The sequence below is a fragment of the Neoarius graeffei genome, chromosome 15 (genome assembly GCF_027579695.1).
Source record: "Neoarius graeffei isolate fNeoGra1 chromosome 15, fNeoGra1.pri, whole genome shotgun sequence".
NCBI classification, from domain to species: Eukaryota; Metazoa; Chordata; class Actinopteri; order Siluriformes; family Ariidae; genus Neoarius; species Neoarius graeffei.
Window position 1 is genome coordinate 64,639,146 of NC_083583.1, and position 23,805 is coordinate 64,662,950.

General features: G+C 43.1%; 1 protein-coding gene across 6 annotated transcripts in view; it reads right to left on the reverse strand.

Moving 5' to 3' along the window:
- Positions 1-508: 508 nt before the first annotated feature.
- The window catches only part of zgc:162816 (uncharacterized protein LOC571260 homolog), a 28,306-nt gene continuing 5,009 nt past the window's right edge, over positions 509-23,805 (reverse strand). For 5 of the 6 annotated variants that reach the window (XM_060941750.1, XM_060941749.1, XM_060941751.1 and 2 more), the window contains 5 exons: positions 17,784-17,964; positions 17,553-17,674; positions 17,282-17,471; positions 15,490-15,595; positions 8,377-10,354 (listed from right to left, as the gene is read on the reverse strand). In XM_060941750.1, coding sequence (XP_060797733.1) covers positions 9,803-10,354; positions 15,490-15,595; positions 17,282-17,471; positions 17,553-17,674; positions 17,784-17,964 — 1,151 coding nt within the window. In that variant the 3' untranslated portion in view covers positions 8,377-9,802. Of the gene's footprint in view, positions 1,220-8,376; positions 10,355-15,489; positions 15,596-17,281; positions 17,472-17,552; positions 17,675-17,783; positions 17,965-23,805 lie in introns of those variants that run through there. The other variant, XM_060941753.1, reaches the window with a different exon arrangement.

Sequence of the window (23,805 nt, forward strand, 5' to 3'; positions counted from 1 at the left end):
AACTGCCATTCTTCTGGGAAGACTTTCCACTAGATTTTGGGGCGTGGCTGTGGGGATTTATGGTCATTTAGCCACAAGAACATTTGTGAGATCAGGCAGTGACGTCAGGTGAAGAGGTTAGTGTTCCAGTTCAACCCAAAGGTGTTCCGTGGGGTTGAGGTCAGCGCTCTGTGTCCACCCCAACCTTAGTAAACCATGTCCTCATGGAGCTCACTTTGTGCACAGGGGCATTGTCATGCTGGAACAGGTTTGGACCTCTTAGTTCCAGTGAAGGGAAACTGTAATATTCCAGCATACAAAGATATTCTATACAAGTGTGAGCTTCCAACATTATGGCAATAGTTTGGGGAGGAACCACATATGGGTGTGATGTTGAAGTGTGCATACTTTTGGCCATGTAGTGTAGGTCTGCACAATAATGTGCGTTACAAAAAAAAAAACAAAAAAACAATCTTACCGTTTATCTTTTGCCTTGCAAGGGTAACATATTTAGCTCTGAAAACTGAAATCAGTGTTTTCATTCTTTTATTTATATTTAAAATGCAAAGCAAATCTATGAGAGTAGTACGGTGGTGTAGTGGTGAGCACTGTTGCCTCACAGCAAGCAGGTTCTGGGTTCGAAACTGCTGGTCAATCAGGGCCTTTCTGGATGGAAGTGTGCTCTCCCCATGTCTGTATAGGTTTCCTCTGGGTGCTCTGGTTTCCTCCCACAGTCCCGAGACATCTGGATTAGGTTAACTGACTACTCTTTAGTCTGTAAGTGTGAATACAAGTGTGAATAGTCATTCGTCTCCGTATTCGCCCTGCGATAGATTGGTGGTGTGTCCAGGGCATACCCCGCCTCTCACCTGACATCAGGTGGGGAGTGGCTCCAGCTTCCCCCATGACCCGCAATGGATAATGGGGTATAGACAATGAAAATCTATTATGTAACATTATCTGATGCATGTTATAACATAGTTCATACAAAAGCTGATTTAATTAATTAATTAATTACCATATAAAAAAATGAGTTAAAACTGAACACGTTCTTCAGATTTTTGTTATTTACTAAACCATTTCTCCCCATTTTAACAGCTGAATGATGAATAGGTACTCCTGAGAGAAGTCTTGTTGTGCTTTTTGTTTGTTACCATCCACGTGTGGGTGTCCAAGTGCCCACAACGTTTCCTTTGGAATGAACAATGTAGACTGGATGCATCACAGCTGTAGCACAAGCCTGTAAATCACAGCAACATAATATTCCTTAATATTCCTACTTATTCAACAATTAAAATAACACATACAGTGGTGCTTGAAAGTTTGTCAACCCTTTATACTTTTTCTAGATCATAAATATGACCTAAAATAAACAACCAGATTTTCACACAAGTCTGAAAAGTAAATAAAAAGAACCCAATTGAACAAAAAACATGATACTTAGACATTTATTTATTGGAGAAAATATCACAATATTACATATCAGTGTTTTCAATCAATGGGAAAACAATCAGGTGTGAGTGGACACCGCATTTTATTTAAAGAACAGTGATCTATCAAAGTCTTGATCTTCACAATATGCGTGTGGAAATGCATCATGACATGAACAAAGGAGATTTCTGAGGACTTCAGGGCTGGAAAAGATTACAAAACCATCTCTAAAAGAGCTTGGACTCCACCAATCCACAGTCAGACAGATGTAGAAACTCCAAGCTCACTGTTACCCTCTCCAGGAGTGACTGACTCACAAAGATCACTCCAAGAGTAAGGCGTGTAAGAGTCCGCGAGGTCACAAAGGAACCCAGGGTAACTAAAGCAACTAAAGACCTCTCGCACACTGGCTAATGTTCATGAGTCCACCATCAGGAGAACACTGAACAACAACGACATGGATGGCAGGGTTGCAAGGAGAAAGCTACTGCTCTTCAAAAAGAACATCAGAGCCTGTTTACAGTTTGCTGAAGATCACATGGACAAGCCAGAAGGCTATTGGAAAATATTCTGTAGATGGATGAGACTAAAGTAGAACTTTTTGGTTGAAATAAGAAGCATTATATTTGGAGAAAGGAAAACACTGCATTCCAGCATAAGAACCTTATCCCATCTGTGAAACATGGTGGTGGTAGTATCATGGTTTGGGCCTGTTTAGCTGCATCTGGACCAGGATGGCTTACCATCATTGATGGAACAATGAATTATGAATTATTCCACCGAATTATCAAAGAAGATATCTGAACATCTGTCCTTGAACTGAGTCTCAAGAGAAAGTGGGTCATACAGCAAGACAATGACTCCAAGCACACAAGTCATTCTAGTATGAATGATTAACCAACATTATCTATTCATTTTGGATATCATACAAGTATCCATGAGAATACAATGTACTTTGTTCAGAGCACAAAAACATTCTAGTTAAAAACAAACAAAACAAAAAAACCTTAACTATCACATTTGTTCCCACACGAAGGGTAAATTCTGTGCTTAGCATTTACATTCCAAAGTTTCCCAGAAAGAAGGCATTTTTACAGAGCGAATACTTCTAGATCATCAACCAACAGCAGAGGGCAGTATTTCACTACAAAGTCATTCTTTAAACATAAAATGTCTGGTTTTAATCAAAAGAAACAGCAATGACCTTTTTCTGTTTTCATGTCCCTGTTCTCACTGGGGAGTGGAAAGAGGGGTATTTATTTGCATGCAAAACCTACAGTCAGCCACAGAAGTATTGGTATCCTTATTAAGGATGGTTAAAGGAGCTTATGAAAAATGCCTTTGTGGTTAATAATCCATCCATTATCAGTAGCCGCTTATCCTGTTCTACAGGGTCGCAGGCAAGCTGGAGCCTATCCTAGCTGACTATGGACGAGAGGCAGGGTACACCCTGGACAAGTCGCCAGGTCATCGCAGGGCTCCTTTGTGGTTAATAATATTTTGGTCAACATTCACAACATCCTTTAATTCCCAGGGCCTGATTATGATTTTATAAAACTCTGTTGTTGCACCCTTGACAAAACCTTAAAGCAGCAATATCAGTGGCTGCACTGTACCTGTTTTAAATACATACTGTACTTGGGCTTACAGAAACATTATAACTGGTGCCGCTTTAACAAATCTGTCCATTTCTTATTTCTGTGATTTCTTGCTTAGGGTAGCTAGATTCATTGAATTTACTTGCGTACGTTGGCTCTGTGTGAAAGAATTGTGCCACAGTTACACAGTCTGTTTTCATACATCCAGAGTGATTTGATTGAGCGTTATTAAAGCCCTGAATAAAAAACACAAGATCGTCAGGGACTATTTACCACTGCAAGATTCTACAGCCCATGCACCAACCACACTAGTTTAATCACACTTACTCAACATAATTCAAACTAAATATTTAGAAACTTGTTTTACTTAAAGCAAACATAAGCAAGGAAATCCATTTTGATGAGAAACTTAATATTTATACATAAACTATAATGTACTGCGTTCTCTTAAATCTGACCGACCACATATTCCTTTTTTTTTTTTCAGCGTGGCGAGACTCCTTGCGCATGTGGGACTCAGACAGCTAATCAGTCATTCAGTCAGTGAAGAATAATGTCTCTTGCCAGCCCTCCTGAAAAAAACAGCCTTAAGTAGCCTTAAACACTGGCTACGTGCAGTAAGTTTGCAAGCATTATAGTCCTCTCTGAAAGTACTGGGACAGCAATTCTTTTGTTTTTGCTAGACAGTGAAGATATTTGGGTTTGAGATCAAAAGATGAATATGAAATGACAGATCAGAATTTCATCTTTCAGTTCCTGGTATTTACAACTAGACTGTTAAACAAGAGGTGGTGTAGTGGTTAGCACAGTCACCTCACAGCAAAAAGGTCCTGGGTTCGAGCCCAGCGGCCGACAAGGGTGGAGTTTGCATGTTCTCCCCATGTCTGCGTGGGTTTCCTCCGGGTGCTCCAGTTTCCCCCACAGTCCAAAGACATGCAGGTTAGGTTAACTGGTGCATGGATCTAAATTGACCGTAGATGTGAATGTGAGTGTGAATGGTTGTCTGTGTCCATGTGTCAGCCCTGTGATGACCTGGCGACTTGTCCAGGGTGTACCCAATGCCGGGGTGGTCCTATATTTAGCCGGGACCATCCCCGGCCCAAACCATCAATGGTGGCCTGCTTGGAGCATGGGGAAAATAATTTTCACTAATTTTGGTCACTGATCTTATTCTTGCATTAATCATCAATTCAACTGCACTCTGCATTTTCACATGGCAGCCCAGACGCCGACAGCATCGCAGCAGATTAAATAGGCGCTACCAAATAAGGAAATTCTCCCCTCCCCTCTATTGCAGTTGGTTTGGTCCAAGACTCCTCCTCTGTATTGCGGGGAACTTAAACAACACTGGCGCGAAACAGCGCGCGTCAATGATGGAGGGCAGAAAGAGGCCAGGTGGAACCGAAAGGGCGAAGCTTAAAAAAAGGAAGGAGGTGGCAGCAAAATGTGCCAAATTGACAGATATGTTCTCATGACCAGCTGGTAGGTTACGAAAGATATGGAGTATGATAACCCTGTTTGTCGATTTTATCAGTCTATGCTAGGCCTATAATGTGTCGATAGTTTGCGATGTCAATTCAGCTTTTTGATGTCATGTGAAATCTCGCAATTTACACGGTATAGATGTGGTGTATGTCTTAATTCTAAGAAGAACCGGACATTGCTTTACATCCCAGTTATTAACAATTTTAGATGAACAGGTCCCAAGTGTGCTGTTGCGCGTTATTTCCTCATCCAGCCTATTTCATCTCGCTGTCACACTGTGCATTTCCACAGGCGTGCGCACATTGTGGTTATGAACACATAGGCCTAGAAGTCATATTTGATGTTAAATAATTGTTGTTAAATATACAACTTAGAAGAGGTGTATGCGTATGCCAATATTCTAAGCAGAATCGAACACTTGCTTTAGCCTACATTTCATTTAACCATTTTTGAGTTGCCTAATGCGCCCTCACGCTTTATCTGCCGGTTGCTGAGTACCCAGCATTGTTGATTTGCCATTATTTTCGAGGCGTATGCGGCATGTAATGCACAAGCATTGGTTCAAATGCACGCGAGATGGGTGCTTTCGTTATTTTAAGACTATGTGACTAAAAATGTGTTGTGTAATTCGTCTTAAATAACGCGAAACAATCAGCCATACTCGCTGCTTTGCTATTTGGAGTGGCAGTCAGCTGGATTTCGCCCCCGACGTAAAAGTTCATTCCCACACCCGGGCCGAAGATGCCGATTTCTGAAGATGCATGTCCTTTGGATGTGTTTTCAAATATTTTCACTAAGGAACTTTGGGACATGTTGGTGACACAGATAAATGTATATGTGGATTAGACACGTGGCCACACACCATCCAATTTTAAGTGGAGCCCCGTCTCATACTAGATGAACTCGTTCGTCGGTCTCTGCATTACGTTTGTGGTCATTAAACTACCGCGTAATGGAAGTTTTATTAACCCTAAAGTAATGCAGAGAACGACGAACAACATACATTGTCACTACCTGAATTTAAACCAAATAAAAAGCATTGTGAAAGAACAGTTATTTGTTTTATCTTTTTTAATGTACTCAAATTCCTCCTCCATTTCAAAGTGGCCTGAATGTGAATTAAACTCCCGGACTGAAAACAGGGCCCACTCCGGCCCTGGGTGTACCCCGCCTCTGGCCCATAGTCAGCTGGGATAGGCTCCAGCTTGCCTGCAACCCTATAGAACAGGATAAGCGGTTACAGATGATGGATGGATGGATTGTTAAGCAACTTAAAACATGGCACCTTTGATGGTAGACCATATTTTGAACTCAAACCCAAATATCTTCAGAGTAATATACTCTGCTCTTAACCCATCCGAAGCAGTGAACACACACGCACCCAGAGCAGTGAGCAGCTGTGCTATAGTGCCCAAGGGAGCAGTTGGGGGTCAGTCATCTTGCTCAAGTGCACTTCAGCCATGGATATAGAGGAAGGGGAATGCACTGTTCATTCACTGCCCCCGCCCACACATTTTCCTCACGGGTTGAAGAAACTGGCCAAAATAGTTTCCCTTACCGGGAATTGAACCCAGGTCACAGTGGTGAGGGCATCGTATGCTAACCACTAGAACACCAGAGAGCTCTAAAGGTAGACTGCCTTTCAGATTTTTCTGGTTTAGGTCATAAAATGAATTTTCCTCCGACCCCCAATTATTTTTGTTTAGTGGACCAAAAGCTACTGAACTTGCATCACAGACTTCCATTTTTATTAGTTTTTTTAAACAGAACAATTAATGAATTTAGGGCCACGTGACCCTAAATTCACTGCTATTATTTCTTGCTTCACCATGATGCAATACAAGATACTATGTCATGCATCATGTAGTGGGCTTTCCCCGTTTACACAAGGCATTATGGGATTCAAATTTGAAACAGGATAGGAAAATGGAGGACGTGAAAATGTGAAAGACTGACTATAGTAACGGAAAGCGAAAAGACGTTATGTTTCAAAGGAAAGGAAACACAGGACCAAACTAATAAATATCGGCGGTCAGCGAGAACCTTGATGTGATCAGCTGTTTGTTTAGCGACAGAATGATGTAACTGTCAGTGCACGCTCAAAGGTAAACCTGTAGATGGCAGTAATGCGACACTGTGGATGCCAGCTGCCATAAAACCCAAAGAGAAGATGATGACAACACCCAAAGGTAAACCTGCACATGAGCATACGGACTTCCTCAGTCTGCTTGAAGCGAGTGATTTCATGCACATTATTTGCTCAGGAATCCCCTCAAATTAAATAACTTTCCAGCCACAGAATGACCTGGGTTTTTTAAAAGATATTACAGAAATAAACATATATCACCATCCATCCATTATCCATAACCGCTTATCCTGTGCAGGATCGCAGGCAGGCTGGAGCCTATCCCAGCTGACTATGGGTGAGAGGAGGGGTACACCCTGGACAAGTTGCCAGATCATCGCAAGGCTGACACATATGCCGCTTTTCCACTACCAACGCGGCTGAGTTGGGCTGAGCCGTGCCGTGCTGAGTTGGGCTGAGTCGAGCTGAGTGGGGCTGTTGGAGTTGCATTTCGACTACAACCGCGCTGAACCGTGCTGGCTGGAAGTGGGTGGACACATTGGGTGGAGTTAGCGAAAGTGGGTGGACGTCACGTGATGTTGTTAGGCGGCGCAAACAGTGACATCAGTGACCTTTTAAGCGGTAGTCTCACGACCCGGATAGTAAACAATAAACATGGAGGACATGGAGTCGTTAGTGTTGCTGGTCTTGGTGCTGTGGCTTGTTGTCACCGACAACGCCAACAGATACTGGCAAGAGCGTATAGATGAGGCGAGGCGCATAAGGCTTCAGAAATTCTTGTAATTCGTAATTATTATTCTTCCGGGTTTACGGTGTTTACAGATCCCAGCGTGCTCGCGGGGCGTGTGAGGACACTCCTCCTCACCAATCAGTGCACAGGGGAGTGTCTCCTCACGCCCCTAGCCCCACTCGGCTCGGTTTGGCTCGCTTCAGCCCTATTCCAAAACCGTGCGAGTTTTGGGAGCTGAGCAGGGCTGAAGCGAGCCGAGTCGTGCTGCTCTAAGGTAGTCGAAACGCGAGCCGTGTCGGGCTGAAGTGAGCTGAAAAAGGGTAATGGAAAAGGGCCAATAGAGACAAACAACCATTCACACACACATTCACACCTACTGTCAATTTAGAGCCACCAATTAGTCTAACCGGCATGTCTCTGGACTGTGGGGGAAACCAGAGCATCCAGAGGAAACCCACACAGACACGGGGAGAACATGCAAACTCCACACAGAAAGGCTCCCGTCGGCCGCTGGGCTCGAACCCAGTGCTACAGTGCTAACGACTACACCATCATGACACCCAAACGTACATCACAATGACCAAATTTCAGAGATAACTAAATTTCACCAATTTTATGAAATCGAAAGGCTGTCTACTTTTAAACGTCTGCCTAGCAAAAACAAAAGAATTAGCCTTGCTTTTCCAACACTCTCCGAGGAAACTGTATGTGAAGATAAATACTTGATCAGTTTCCGTTGTAGTTTTTCACTTTTCTCCCATGATATAAGCAAGATTTTAAAATCCCCGGTTTTCTCCACATTCTCATTCGTAGTCTACCACTAAATACCCTGTACCCCCTGAATGAACAGATGTCATGTGGTCATACTTTTTGTGAAATATGAGTAACAGAAACCTACTCTGGTTTAAAAGTAGAGATAATGCAATAATATAATGAGCAATATTTCTGAGTTCTATTGCGCTCTTTTTTTTTTTTTTGTCATTTTGCCATAAATTAATTTGGCCCTTGAGGGGAAAAAAAACAAACAAACAAAAAAACACTCCTTACTCCACATTATTGTTATCTTTTTTTTATTGAATGAATTACTTAGTAGCCATGGAAGTCTGCCGGAAGACTGGAATACTACTGCTGTACTAGTAAGAGAGGCAGCAAGGAAGGTGCTTGGGTGGTCATCGGGAAGGAGGAAGGAAGACAAGGAGACATGGTGGTGGAACAAAGAAGTGCAGGAAATTATAAAAGAGAAGAGGCTAGCAAAGAAGAATTGGGACGAGTAGAGAGACGAGGAAAGCAGGCTGTTATACAGAGAGATGAGACAGAAGGCAAAAAGAGCGGTAGCGAAGGCGAAAGCAGATGCATACCAGGAGTTGTACGAAAGACTGGAGACCAAAGAAGGAGAGAAAGACCTGTACAGACTAGCTAGGCAGAGAAACAGGGAAGCGAGGGATGTACAGCAGGTAAGAGTGATGAAAGATGGAAATGGAAATGTGCTGACAAAGAGAGTGTATTAAGAAGGTGGAAAGAGTACTTTGAGGATTTATTAAATGAGGAGAATCCAAGAGAGAAAAGGTCAGATTCATTGGAGACAGCAAATCAGGAAGTAGAGTTGGTTAGTAAGGATGAGGTGAGGGCAGCCATGAAAAGAATGAAGACTGGGAAAGCAGTCAGACCGGATGGTATCCCGATTGAGGCTTGGAGATGTTTGGGTGAGACGGCTGTGGAGTTCCTAACGAGATTGTTTAATAAGATCCTAGAGAATGAGAAAATGCCAAATGAATGGAGAAAGAGTGCGCTAGTCCCAATATACAAGAATAAGGGAGATGTACAGAGCTGCAGTAATTACAGAGGGATAAAATTGATGAGCCACACCATGAAGCTATGGGAAAGGGTATTGGAGGTGAGATTGAGAAGAGAGGTAGCAATCTGTGAACAGCAGTACGGGTTTATGCCAAAGAAGAGCACGTCTGATGCAATTTTTGCTTTAAGAATGTTAATGGAGAAGTACAGAGAAGGCCAGAGAAAGCTACAGTGTGTGTTTGTAAACCTGGAGAAGGCATACAATAGAGTGCCGAGAGATGAGTTATGGTATTGTATGAGAAAGAGTGGAGTGAATGAGAAGTATATTAGAGTGATGCAAGACATGTATGAGAACAGTGAAACAGCAGTGAGGTGTGCAGTTGGAACGACTGAATGGTTCAAGGTGAAGGTGGGACTCCATCAAGGATCTGCTTTGAGTCCTTTCTTGTTTGCCATAGTGATGGATAGCTTGACGGATGAAGTGAGGCAAGAGTCACCATGGAACATGATGTTTGCGGATGATATTGTGATATGTGGTGAAAGTAGAAAGGAGGTTGAGTTGGGTTTGGAGAGATGGAGGTATGCATTGGAACGAAGAGGAATGAAGGTGAGCAGGAGCAAAACAGAATACATGTGCATCAATGAGAATGGGGATGAGAGTGGAGTGAAGATGCAAGGAGCAGACGTAAAGAAAGATGGTTAATTCAAGTACCTGGGGTTAACTGTGCAGGAAAATGGGGGCTGCGATAGTGAGGTGAGAAAGAGAGTGCAGGCAGGGTGGAGCAGTTGGAGAAGGATTTGTGATAGGAAAGTCTCAGCAAAAGTGAAAGGTAAGATGTACAAGAGAGTAGTGAGACCAGCTGTGATGTATGGATTGGAGACCGTACCCTTAACAAAGAGACAGGAGGCAAAGTTGGAGGTGGCTGAGTTGAGGATGTTAAGGTTTGCAATGGGAGTGACAAGGTTGGACAGGATAAGGAACGAGTACATCAGAGGGACAGCACATGTGGAGAGCTTGGGAATTAAGCTAAGAGAGATGAGACTGAGATGGCATGGGCACATCCTGAGAAGAGATGCAGAGCATGTGGGAAGGAGAATGTTGAGGATGGAGCTGCCAGACAAATGAAAATGAGGAAGGCCAAAGAGGAGGTACATGGATGGGGTGAGAGAGGACATGAAAGTGGCAGGTGTGGTAGAGAACGATGTGGAAGACAGGGCGCAATGGAGACGAAAGATCCGCTGTGGCGACCCCTAATCAGGAGCAGCCAAAAGAAGAAAAATTATTTAGTAGCCAGGTCCCCCCCAAAAAACAAACAAAAAAAAAAACCCCAGAAACAAAAAACAGTATTACATACAGTGGCGCTTGAAAGTTTGTGAACCCTTTAGAATTTTCTACATTTCTGCATAAATATGACCTAAAACATCATCAGAGTTTCACACAAGTCCTAAAAGTAGATAAAGAGAACCCAGTTAAACAAATGAGACAAAAATATTATACTTGGTCATTTATTTATTGAGGCGGCACGGTGGTGTAGTGGTTAGCGCTGTCGCCTCACAGCAAGAAGGTCCTGGGTTCGAGCCCCGGGGCCGGCGAGGGCCTTTCTGTGTGGAGTTTGCATGTTCTCCCCGTGTCCGCGTGGGTTTCCTCCGGGTGCTCCGGTTTCCCCCACAGTCCAAAGACATGCAGGTTAGGTTAACTGGTGACTCTAAATTGACCGTAGGTGTGAATGTGAGTGTGAATGGTTGTCTGTGTCTATGTGTCAGCCCTGTGATGACCTGGCGACTTGTCCAGGGTGTACCCCGCCTTTCGCCCGTAGTCAGCTGGGATAGGCTCCAGCTTGCCTGCGACCCTGTAGAAGGATTAAGCGGCTAGAGATAATGAGATGAGATTTATTTATTGAGGAAAATGATCCAATATTACATATCTGTGAATGGCAAAAGTATGTGAACCTTTGCTTTCAGTATCTGGTGTGACCCCCTTGTGCAGCAATAACTGCAACTTAACGTTTGCGGTAACTGTTGATCAGTCCTGCACACCGGCTTGGAGGAATTTTAGCCCATTCCTCCGTACAGAACAGCTTCAACTCTGGGATGTTGGTGGGTTTCCTCACATGAACGGCTCGCTTCAGGTCCTTCCACAACATTTCGATTGGATTAAGGTCAGGACTTTGACTTGGCCATTCCAAAACATTAACTTTATTCTTCTTTAACCATTCTTTGGTAGAATGACTTGTGTGCTTAGGGTCGTTGTCTTGCTGCATGACCCACCTTCTCTTGAGATTCAGTTCATGGACAGATGTCCTGACATTTTCCTTTAGAATTCACTGGTATAATTCAGAATTCCTTGTTCCATCAATGATGGCAAGCCGTCCTGGCCCAGATGCAGCAAAACAGGCCCAAACCATCATACTACCACCACCATGTTTCACAGATGGGATAAGGTTCTTATGCTGGAATGCAGTGTTTTCCTTTCTCCAAACATAACGCTCCTCATTTAAAACAAAAAGGTTTTTTTTTGTCTCATCTGTCCACAAAACATTTTTCCAATAGCCTTCTGGCTTGTCCACGTGATCTTTAGCAAACTGCAGACAAGCAGCAATGTTCTTTTTCGAGGGCAATGACTTCTCCTTGCAACCCTGCCACGCACACCATTGTTGTTCAGTGTTCTCCTGATGGTGGACTCATGAACATTCACATTAGCCAATGTGAGAGAGGCCTTCAGTTGCTTAGAAGTTACCCTGGGGTCCTTTGTGACCTCGCCGACTATTACACACCTTGCCGTTGGAGCGATCCTTGTTGGTCGACCACTCCAGGGGAGGGTAACAATGGTCTTGAATTTCCTCCATTTGTATACAATCTGTCTGACTGTGGATTGGTGGAGTCCAAACTCTTTAGAGATGGTTTTGTAACATTTTCCAGCCTGATGAGCATCAAGAACAGTTTTTCTGAGGTCCTCAGAAATCTCCTTTGTTTGTACCATGATACACTTCCACAAACGTGTTGTGAAGATCAGACTTTGATCAATCCCTGTTCTTTAAATAAAACAGGGTGCCCATTCACACCTGATTGTCATCCCATTGATTGAAAACACCTGACTCTAATTTCACCTTCAAATTAACTGCTAATCCTAGAGGCTAAAACTCCTCCAAGCCAGTGTGCAGGACTGATCAACAGTTACCAGAAGCATTTAGTTGCAGTTATTGCTGCACAAGGGGGTCACACCAGATACTGAAAGAAAGGTTCACATACTTTTGCCACACACAGACATGTAATATCGGAACATTTTCCTCAATAAATAAATGACCAAGTATAATATTTTTGTCCCATTTGTTTAACTGGGTTCTCTTTATCTACTTTTAGGACTTGTGTGAAAATCTGATGATGTTTTAGGTCATATGCAGAAATATAGAAAATTCTAAAGGGTTCACAAACTTTCAAGCACCACTGTCTTGTGCATGCACATTGTCTATATGAATTACTCTGCCAGTATTGTACTGTATTTAAACTGAATATTGGCATTAAATATTTGTTTGACTTGAATAAATGGAGCTCATCTACTGACTGCGAAGTCATCTGAAAATTAAATTTTTTTTTTAATTGTGCATGGCATTTATCCGATGTCTCACAAGAACAATTTAATGCAGATGAGATGTGATCATTTTGATGTGCTGAGGGTCGCTTCCCTCTGTTTTGGGACTGTTTTCCTCCTTCTTGAGGTAAACAGTATGGCTCTATGGAAACAGGAAATAGCCGAATGTGAGGAGCTTTAACTAATTAGCATAACCAGGGATCCCAGCAGTAATTGAAAAAAAAAAGAGGAATGTAAGAAACTATCAGCAGGGGTCAAGGGGGCTGCAAGCCCCCTGAAGCTGTTGAGATTTTAACATTTAAAGATGCTATAGAACACATTTTTTACATAGATTTAACATAGAAAAGCAACAGAATTTAACAATAATGTGTATCTATTTGATGCCATATTTTGTAATCAATGACATAAGTGGCAAAAAAAAATTATTTATAAAAATTAGATGAAAATGTAGCTTTGAAGAATATACTTCTAACCCGGACACTGTTCCGCTATCTCTTTTATGGATGATATCTTTTTTCCACGACATATTCAGGGCTGTGAAATTGTAAATAAGAAATCCGAGGAAAAGGGGGGGTCTGGGGGGTACAGCCCCCCAGCATAAGCCGGGGGTCTGGGGCCCACAGGGCCCCAGACACCAAGCCATTTTAGGTGTTATATGGTGTATTCTGAGCATTTCCTGCAAGTAAAAAATTGATCTCAAGTAAATATTTGACTAGTCTTGGTCTTCATTTTGCCATATAAAATACCTATCAACAGTTTTCTCTTTTAAAATGAAAGATCCATGTAAAATACCTTGAAATATCTAATAAGTGCCTATGTATTTTATCTCTTAATCAAAATAAAAGTTCAAAAAAAATGTGTAAATAATAATTTAAAGAAATGATAATAAAAGAAAACTTTGATAGGCCTTTCAAAATGACTTTGTGAAAAATCATGCTCAATATTTAAGTGAGAGATACCTGTTGTCTTCCAAATTACACTTAATTCTTGTATTATGTCCTGGCTTTTTCCAAGAATCTGTCACAATGTCTCTTGTCTACAGAGCAAAAGTTTAAAAAAACTAATGTTTCTGATCTAATATATTATTTACATCTTTTCTTTTACTTCTGGCTCCTTCTATTCCTCTTTGCATCACTTCCAGCTATTTCTTTCAATTCATCTTTCAGTAAGGCTATTAGTTATTAGTTCTACAGTATTTGCATTCCTCTATTAAAGCTATTTACAAAATGTTCATAGTCTGTCAAACAGCATCTAATGAAAGTCTTTTAATTTTCTTTTCTTTAACACCATCTCTTTCAGTTTTGCAAACTTGTTCTTTTTCATCTTTTCCTTCAGTCTGTCTGTGTGTTCTTTTCTAGCCCTCTTTGCATCTCTCTCAAACACCTCCTTAGCTTTCCTTTTTGATGGCATCTTAACTATGTCTGATCTTGCACCCTGTAAGTACAAAATTCACGTACGCGGTGCCAGGTCACGCTATTGCAGGACAGGACAGAGCTATTTTTAGCTCTGTCATGCACTCCTAAGTCGCAGTCTCAAGACGTGTTCCACGCTCAGCTGGCATAAAACTCCGCGAGTCCGGCTGTATTGAGCCGCCGGTCTCGTGCAAGGCGATTAAAACCGACTAGACCCCCCCCCCAATGATTTTTAATGCAAAAATAGACGTTTTGTGAAGATATTTTTCACGACAGAATCCGCGGGAATCCGCGAATATTTCACAGCCCTGCATATTGAATTAAGTTCAACGCATTAGAAACAAAAGCACGAACGGAGTTAAAACACATTTTCTAGCAAATGGGCGCAGCCATATTGTTTTCTCGTTCTATCACGTACAGTCTCGCGGTATTTACATCAATTTAACTTCCGAGTGTTCCCGAATGTCAACGAGAACAAACGAAGCTGACAAAAACATCGCTAAACAAGCAAACCAAATCAGAACGTATTCTGCTGGTCATTTTACTTAAACAAACAAACATATTTTTAACAGATATACAAGAGATTAAAAAAAAAAAAAACACCACCACTTTGGCTAGAAAAATAGCGGCATTCCGCTAAATAGTGGACGTCTGGGATCCCTGCATAACTATGAAACTGCATCACACCAAGATGGCAACATGCGGAAAACATCTTGCCTCTGCATCAGAGAGTTTTGAGTCACAGGGATGTAATTTGTTGTTGACATTCGTGAATAGATCCTTGAAACAAAAGACGAATATACTGTTACTGCTTTTGTGTTATCGTTTCTTTCTCTGTAAGATCAACCCATTAGGTGTATAACTCAATACTCGCTACCGTGGAGTCGAGCCCATGCATTCTTAGGCTAAGATAGCTAAGCACTAGCTAGAATGATTTAGTTATCCGTCCAGAAAAACGACGCCATCTAACCTTGCTCTATCTTGCAGTTGCACTCACTAGGCAGGCTTTCCTTTTCTTTCCTCTGGCTTTTAGCTGGAGGGAGAGCCAAGTCCTCCATGTCTGCCAACGGTGGACTTGTTTTGGTTAAAAGTAGGTCAAACGCGCCCCATGGTGGTCACGTGATATTGTTGCTCATTTGCTTCAGCAATCTCCGGAATTGTAAAATGCGGGATGCATTTTAACTCAGCAAAACATTTATACACAGGATACACGGTGTGTGTGTGTGTGCAGCAGTGAAACATCGACACTCCAACAGCAATTGAAATAGAACATTTTGCCCAAAATTCAACTTTGCAGTCAGAACCTTTAACCTGTACTCGTTAAATGTTGGTAATTAGGTGAAATGCAGTGGTGCCCTGTATGTGAAAAAGCAGTAGTGACTCACATGGTAAGGCATGAGGGACAACATGGAGCCCAAAGGGAACTGACTGAAATCCAGTTCTCCAGAGATAGGCTCCACTCTGCCATGTTCCTGAGTCATTGACACCAATCTATCAAAAAAAAAAAAAAACAACAACAAATTTTCATCAGTGCAAAGAAATATCCTGAAACTGTCTGAATCCACAGCATGCATCAAAGCAACACAAGCCAATCAAGGGCATCTATGAGCTCATGTATGCACAATAGGGTAGATATCTCCACATTCACTGAATATGAGCAATCGTGCGCTCTGATTGGCTACTCTACAACTAGGCTATCAGCTCCTGTGCCGTAAGTAGAGAAAAACAAAATGGCGGAGCACATTATTGAACCAACTGAGGATGAAATAAAAACTCTACTCGAAAACAAAACCCCCCAAAATACAAAAAAGCAACAAAATATGGAATAAAAAGTATTTGATGGTCGGAATGTATCTTTTTATTTTTATTTTTCAAGAATTATTATTAGAGCATTTTTTTCACAAATTGCTACTGTCATTTCACGGGTTTATTTACATCCTAAGCAGAAATTATTTTGTCAGGCATTTTTTAATGAAAAAAGTTTTTATTTATCGAATTTGCAAAAAAATAAAAATGCTCAAAATCAAAAAATGCTTCTCAAAATCCAGTGAATGCGAATTGACTAAAACAGTTATTCCACTCAATCTCGTCGTACATGGCTTATAGCCAACATGGCGCTACGCACTTCATCAGCTACCAGCTCATGTAAAAAAAGTTTATATTATATATAAGCAAATTAAGGTTTTGGAATAGAGTTCTGACTTGAACCCCATTGAGATGCTGTGGCAGGATCTGAAACAGGCAGTTCATGCTCGGAAGCGACCCAATGTGGCTGAATTACAGCAATTTTGTAAAGATGAGTGGGCCAAAATTGCTCCACAGCAACGTGACAAACTGACCTCCAGTTATCAGAAGCGTTTAGTTGCAGTTGTTGCTGCTGAAATGGCAGAACCAGTTATTAGGTTTCGGTTGGCAGTTAGTTTTTCACCCAGGTAATTTTGCATATTCTTTCCATAAGGTGTTGCATAATTATTTTTCCTTAAATAAATGAAACGATCATTTAAAAACTTTTGTACTTCATGTTTCCTCCTTATGTTACATTTCGTTTGAGGATCTCAATCCTCTAACTTTCTTGAAGTATGCAACATTTATTTTTAGTATAAATATGCAGGTGATTATAGGAAATCATGCGCTGATTGGTCGAAAAATTCAGACTATTTCTTGATAATCACCTCAAGTGATCGGCAAAATGGTGGTCAATCGCTTTGTCACTGTAAGTGAGGAAGAATTACAAATGATGAAAGAAAATGTTTTTCCTAAAAGCACTAAAGATGCTACGAAGTCTGGTCTAAAACTATTCAAAGGTAAGGTGGGATTGTGATTTATTTTATCTATTTCAAAACAAGTATTTTTCGTGAGACGGCACAGATAAGTGACAAGTCTGTGCCGCACCTTTGTTACATTTGCATGCTGCTTTTGAAGTTTGAAATAAATTATTTTTTAAAAAATGCGATTACATTTTTTAAAAATAAATCACCTATGTATTGATAAACAATTATTTTAGTAATAATTGTTGTTGTATGTAATTTTGACCACCTAACAATTATACCAATATAAGAAATTAATTGCACAGCCATGACTGTTCCTTGTACTTTTAGCTTTCTTTAAATCTTAAAATAAGTTCCTGATCCAGTACTCATTAACATTAGTCCTAATACCCATCAAAATATTTCTTACTTGAGCTCTGGATGACTCTCGATGATTGCATATCCTGTTGGTAAACGGCCTCCACCGTCCTGACTCAAGGCGGCCCAGCCACAGTCAACCAGGAGCTGGTTTCTATGCGGGTAGTGACCTATGACCCTCGTCAGCACCCGCACTGCAATGTCCTCAAGTCTACAGGAGCCAATAAGCGACTGCTGCACATCTATACAACAGATATACAAGGAACTCTTTGTAAATCTAAATGGCCAGCAACGAAATATAGATGATATTCAACACTACTGACCATAAAATACATAATTTCCAGGATGGACCTCACTTAACATAGCCATGTCTGAAACTGGGTGGCTACATGAAGGGGTGGAACCAATGCTGGATTTGACATTCTGGATTCCTAATGCTTTTAGCCTGTAATGTACAACAAGACAGAGTATTGCACTGCATGGAAGGCAATAACATCATTATCTACTGTAGCAATCAGTAATAACCACCAATAAACATGATGTGATAAGCATACTTCTCCACAAACTGTAACACGATACTCGTCGTTTCTTGGGCAACAGCCTTAATTTGCACCTCCCCCTTACAGTCATAGGTGTTTCCACAGTGGGCGTAGATTCCTGTAAGCTCCACCCCTTCTGTCTCTGAAATTTCCTTGGCTAACTGTGGAGCAGCGGGATCAGAGTGAGGAATGCCCGCTAAAATACAAAATAGAAACGCAAAAGCAACTTTGTAATCACTTTACAAAAGTGCAATAAATTCCACTTTACAACACTTTAAATTAACTCCAAAGACTGAGTCACCAGTTGATCAACAGTGGGTTGGGTTTAAAGTTATTACTTAATGTCATACTACTATTGAATTTCTGAGACGGTGATCCCTAAGATAAACATTGTTCACACAGCAAACAATCTGATACAATCTGTATATGAACAGGTTTATTCACAAGTTGTCCGTAAAAGCTTTTACACAAAAAAATTTGTATTTATGAAAATCCAGAAAAAAAAAAATGTTTGTATCCTACTCGTGCTTCTGTGTGTGTGTGTGTGTGTGTAAATATACATATAAGAAGAATAATATCTCATCTCATCTCAAGCCGCTTTATCCTTCTACAGGGTCGCAGGCAAGCTGGAGCCTATCCCAGCTGACTACGGGTGAAAGGTGGGGTACACCCTGGACAAGTCGCCAGGTCATCACAGGGCTGACACATAGACACAGACAACCATTCACACTCACATTCACACCTACGCTCAATTTAGAGTCACCAGTTAACCTAACCTGCATGTCTTTGGACTGTGGGGGAAACCGGAGCACCCGGAGGAAACCCACGCGGACACGGGGAGAACATGCAAACTCCACACAGAAAGGCCCTCGCCGGCCCCGGGGCTCGAACCCAGGACCTTCTTGCTGTGAGGCGACAGCACTAACCACTACACCACCGTGCCGCCCAGAAGAATAATATAAAAACCTTAAAGTCTGGAACAATGTCAAATCACATCATTTGCATGGATTACGACACTTTTACGTATGGAACATACTGCTGAGTGCAAAATGCTTATTCTTATTACATTTAGAGCATTTATTTGACACCGTTATCCACAACGACTTAGAGAAGTGCTTTGGAGTCTCTTCCTCACTACTCCAGGAACAAAAAGTACTGCTGAGAACAGCTTGTGAAAAAACAGAGCGTTAGCGATGCAGTAGCTCACATGGCCGTAGCGATCATAAAACCAGGGAGTAACTTTTGTGAAGACTCACAAACAACCAAAATAAAAACCCACATAGAACTCTGCTGGGAAAAGCAAGTTTCCAGAAACTTCATCACACAGCTTAATTAGCAATTTCTTAAAAAGAAATCAACAAATCAAATCATAACTTTTGTGAAGAACAATTAGATCTTCAAAGGAAAACAATCAAAATGCATTAAAAACTCAAGAAGGAGTGGCGATTCTCCTGAAAGTTTGTTAATCGGCCTAATTAGCAACCTGTTAATGAGAAATCACAAAACCAAAGAGTAACTTCTGTGCAGACTGATTAGGACTTCCAAACAAAACAATCAGAATCAAAATCCACTGAAAACTCAGGGAAGAGTAGCGATTTTTGTGAATTGTGGACGGACGCCACGTGACGGGAATAGCTCATTGGCCTATGGGCATGTGAGCTAATAACCAGTCATTTTATATTATCATTCAAATTATTTTTTATGCTGTTTTGATTGGTTGACTGAACTGCAAATAACTGCCGACAAATAACGGTCCGCTCATGCACAGTTACTTCGCACTTCTGTATTTTAAGTTCTATGAGATGGAAATAAAACAGTGATTGCATCTGGTATTGTTTGACTCGTATGAATTTTCTAATCAGTATTTTTAAAAATAAATTGAAAGATAAAACAAATATCAAACACTGTTTTCACAAAATATCATGATTTGTTAGTGTCTTGCAAGCAATTATTGGCCTCTACCTTTAGTAAATAATTGCTGCTTGTTCACCACTAACAAATCACAATATTTTGTTCAACCTCATCCAATAGTTGCTTATTATTAACATTCATAAAAGAATATGAAATATAAAGAAAGTGCAGCAACACAAACAAGAGTGCTCTGAGAGCACAATATCCCCCGCTGGCAACTCTGCCATAACTCTGGAAAAATGCGACTGAATTAAACAAAATTACAATCGGTGTATGATTGACAAATAACAAAGAATCCTGCCAAGTTTCGTGAAATTCCTCCAAAAATTGTGAGGAAAGTTGATTTCAGAAAGCAAGCACACCTTGATGAAATTCCCAAAGTACAAGTGTAACACTTCCTGATGTGGGTGGAGCATAGAAGCACGGCAGGCGAGAGTTGATCTCATCTCATTATCTCTAGCCACTTTATCCTGTTCTACAGGGTCGCAGGCAAGCTGGAGCCTATCCCAGCTGACTACGGGCGAAAGGCGGGGTACACCCTGGACAAGTCGCCAGGTCATCACAGGGCTGACACATAGACAACCATTCACACTCACATTCACACCTACGGTCAATTTAGAGTCACCAGTTAACCTAACCTGCATGTCTTTGGACTGTGGGGGAAACCGGCGCACCCGGAGGAAACCCACGGGGAGAACATGCAAACTCTGCACAGAAAGGCCCTCGCCAGCCACGGGGCTCGAACCCGGACCTTCTTGCTGTGAGGCGACAGCGCTAACCACTACACCACCGTGCCACTGCAAGAGTTGATGTTTATATAAATACTTTTTATTGGGGCTTTTCAGCTTGCTTGCTTTCTTTCATTGCTCACTCACTCACTCACTCACTCATGCATTGTGGTTGGGGAGAGAGCTCCCTTTCTCTGCTCTCTCTCTCCTTTTATGCTCCGTCCCTGTAACAGACACACACACCCACACACACACCCACACTGACAGCAGGTGGAATGACTTAGTCACTTACCTATCCCAACCCCGCCCTCCATTCACAGACTGCTGCTTGGCCACGCCCCTGCTACCACATACCCCCACCGCCCGACTCAGGCCGGGGAGCCATCTGGCCTGAAGCTGACTCCCCCCCCCGGACAGGACAGGAAGTCCGCCACCACCATCTGCGCCCCCGGCCTGCGGATCACCTCGAACTTAAATGGCTGGAGGGCGAGATACCAATGGGTGATCCGCGCATTGGCATCCTTCATGCGGTGGAGCCACTGGAGTGGCGCGTGGTCCGAACAGAGAGTGAAAGGGCGCCCCAGCAGGTAGTATCAGAGGGCGAGGATCGCCCACTTGATGGTGAGACGCTCTTTCTCGATTGTGCTGTACCTGCTTTCACGCATCGAGCGTTTTCAGCTGATGTACAGCACGGGGCACTCCTCGCCCTCCACCTCCTGGGATAAAACGGCCCCCAGCCCTCTGTCCGATGCATCAGTCTGCAAAATAAAGGGCAGAGAGAAGTCAGGGGAGTGTAAAAGTGGCCCCCCACACAGTGCAGCTTTTACCTCAGAGAAGGCCTGTTGGCACTGCTTCGTCCACTGGACCGGATCTGGAGCCCCCTTTTTAGTGAGATCGGTTAGCGGGCTGGTGACGTCCGAATAATTAGGTAGAAACCTACGATAATAGCCAGCCAGCCCCAAGAACCGTCTCACCTCCTTTTTGGTCTTGGGCCTCGGGCATGCTGCAATTGCTGCGGTCTTGTTAATTTGGGGACGCATTTGCCCATGGCCCAAGTGGAACCCCAGATACCGTACTTCCACCCGCCCAATCGCACACTTTTTTGGGTTAGCTGTGAGGCCCGCTTGCCTCAGCGACTTTAGAACAGCCCTCAGCTGTTCCAAGTGCCGCAGCCAATCATTACTGTAGATTACGATGTCATCTAGATAGGCGGCTGCGTAGGCAGTGTGAGGGCAGAGGACCCTGTCCATAAGCCGCTGGAGCATAGCGGGCACCCCAAACAACCCAAAAGGGAGCGTGAATTGGTGTAATCCAAACGGTGTGAAAAAGGCCGTTTTCTCTCGGGATAGAGGAGTCATAGGGATCTGCCAATATCCCTTTGTTAGATCCAGTGTTGAATAAAAGCGAGCAGCGCCTAACCAATCAAGCAACTCATCAATGCGAGGCACTGGGTATGCGTCAAATTTAGACACTGCGTTGACCTTTCTATAGTCCACACAGAACCTGACCGACCCGTCGGTCTTGGGAACCAGGACCACTGGGCTGCTCCAGTCACTGTGGGACTCCTCGACTCTGCCCATTTCGAGCATGGCCTTGAGTTCGTCCTGAACCATCTTTTTCTTGTGTTCGGGCAATCGGTAAGGGTGGCTACACACTACCACCCCCGAGTTCGTTTTGATGTGGTGTTCTATGAGGTGGGTATGACCAGGAAGGGGCGCAAACACGTCAGAAAATTCCTTCTGCAACTTGGCTACCTCCGTGAGTTGGGCCGGTAAGAGATGGTCTCCACAAGGGACCGGAGTGGTCCGAGATGTTATCTTTTTTACCGCCGGCCCCAGCTCCGCCTTCTCTGGGACTACCGACAGCAACGCCACGGTGACCCCCTCATTCCAGCGTTTTAAATGGTTCAGGTGGTAGATTTGCAGTGGCCCACCCCTATCCGTTCGCTTCACCTCATAGTCGACGTCCCCAACTCACCGTGTGACCTCAAAGGGCCCTTGCCACTTGGCGACTAATTTAGAATTCGACGTGGGCAATAATACAATCACTTTGTCTCTCTGCGTGAACTCTCTAAGGCGCGTGCCCGTCATACAGCCGGCTTTGACGTTCTTGTGCCTGCCATAAATTCTCCTGGCTTAGGTGCGTGAGGGTGTGGAGTTTTGCGCGCAGGTCAAGAACGTACTGGATTTCATTTTTACTCGGTGAAGGTCCCTCCTCCCAATTTTCCCGTAGCACATCCAGAATGCCACGCAGTTTATGCCCATATAATAATTCGAAGGGAGAAAACCCCGTGGAGGCTTGCGGGACCTCTCGTACTGCGAACAACAGGGGATTGAGCCACTTATCCCAATTACGTGCATCTTCACTTACGAATTTACGGATTATGTTTAAGTGTCTGGTTAAATCGCTCTACTAAGCCATCCGTTTGCGGGTGATAGACACTGGTGCAGATAGACTTAATCCCCAGTAACCCATACAGCTTGACAGTGTGCGTGACAAACGAAGTGCCTTGGTCTGTCAGGATTTCTTTTGGAATCCCGACCCGGGAGAAAACGCGGAACAGCGCTTCTACAATACTGCGTGCTGAGACATTGCGGAGAGGCACTGCTTCCGGATATCGCATTGCATAGTCCACTAGAACTAAAATAAAGCGATATCCCCGTGCTGACCGATCTAATGGCCCGACGAGATCCATCCCAATTCGCTCAAACGGGCTCTTGATTAGAGGAAGAGGGCGCAAAGGCACTTTTGGAGTGGCCGCAGGATTTACTAATTGGCATTTACGGCATGCCGCACACCACCAACGGACATCCCCGCGAATCCCTGGCCAATAGAACCGGGCCATTATTCAGGCTAGTGTTTTATCTTGCCCCAAGTGTCCAGCCATGGGATTAAAGTGAGCCGCAGGGAACACGAGTTCCCTACGGCTCTTTGGGATTAACAATTGGGTTATTTGTTCCTTGGTTTGAGTGTCCTGCATCACTCGGTACAATCTATCTTTAATAATGGCAAAATAGGGGAAGGTCGAGGCTGCACTTGGCTGAAGAGTTTGACCATCGATTACTCTCACTTGGTCAAACGCATGCCGCAGAGTCTCGTCTCGTGACTGCTCTAATGGGAAATCCCCAAGGGAATCCCTGAGAGAGGGAGGAGGAGCGGGCTGCTCCTCACTCTGACGTGGTGTTGATGTAGACAGCTCTGCGACAGCTTCTCTAGTCAACGCCACACCGGGATCTTCCCGTGACCTAGTGCAGGACCCACTGCGTGTTAAATATTTCATTAGGTTTTTAAATCCCGGCCAATCAGTACCCAAAATCAACGGGGACTAACCACCGCCTTTATTCTATGCATTTGGCCCCGGAATAGAATTTGGACAGACACTAGAGGGTAATGGTGAA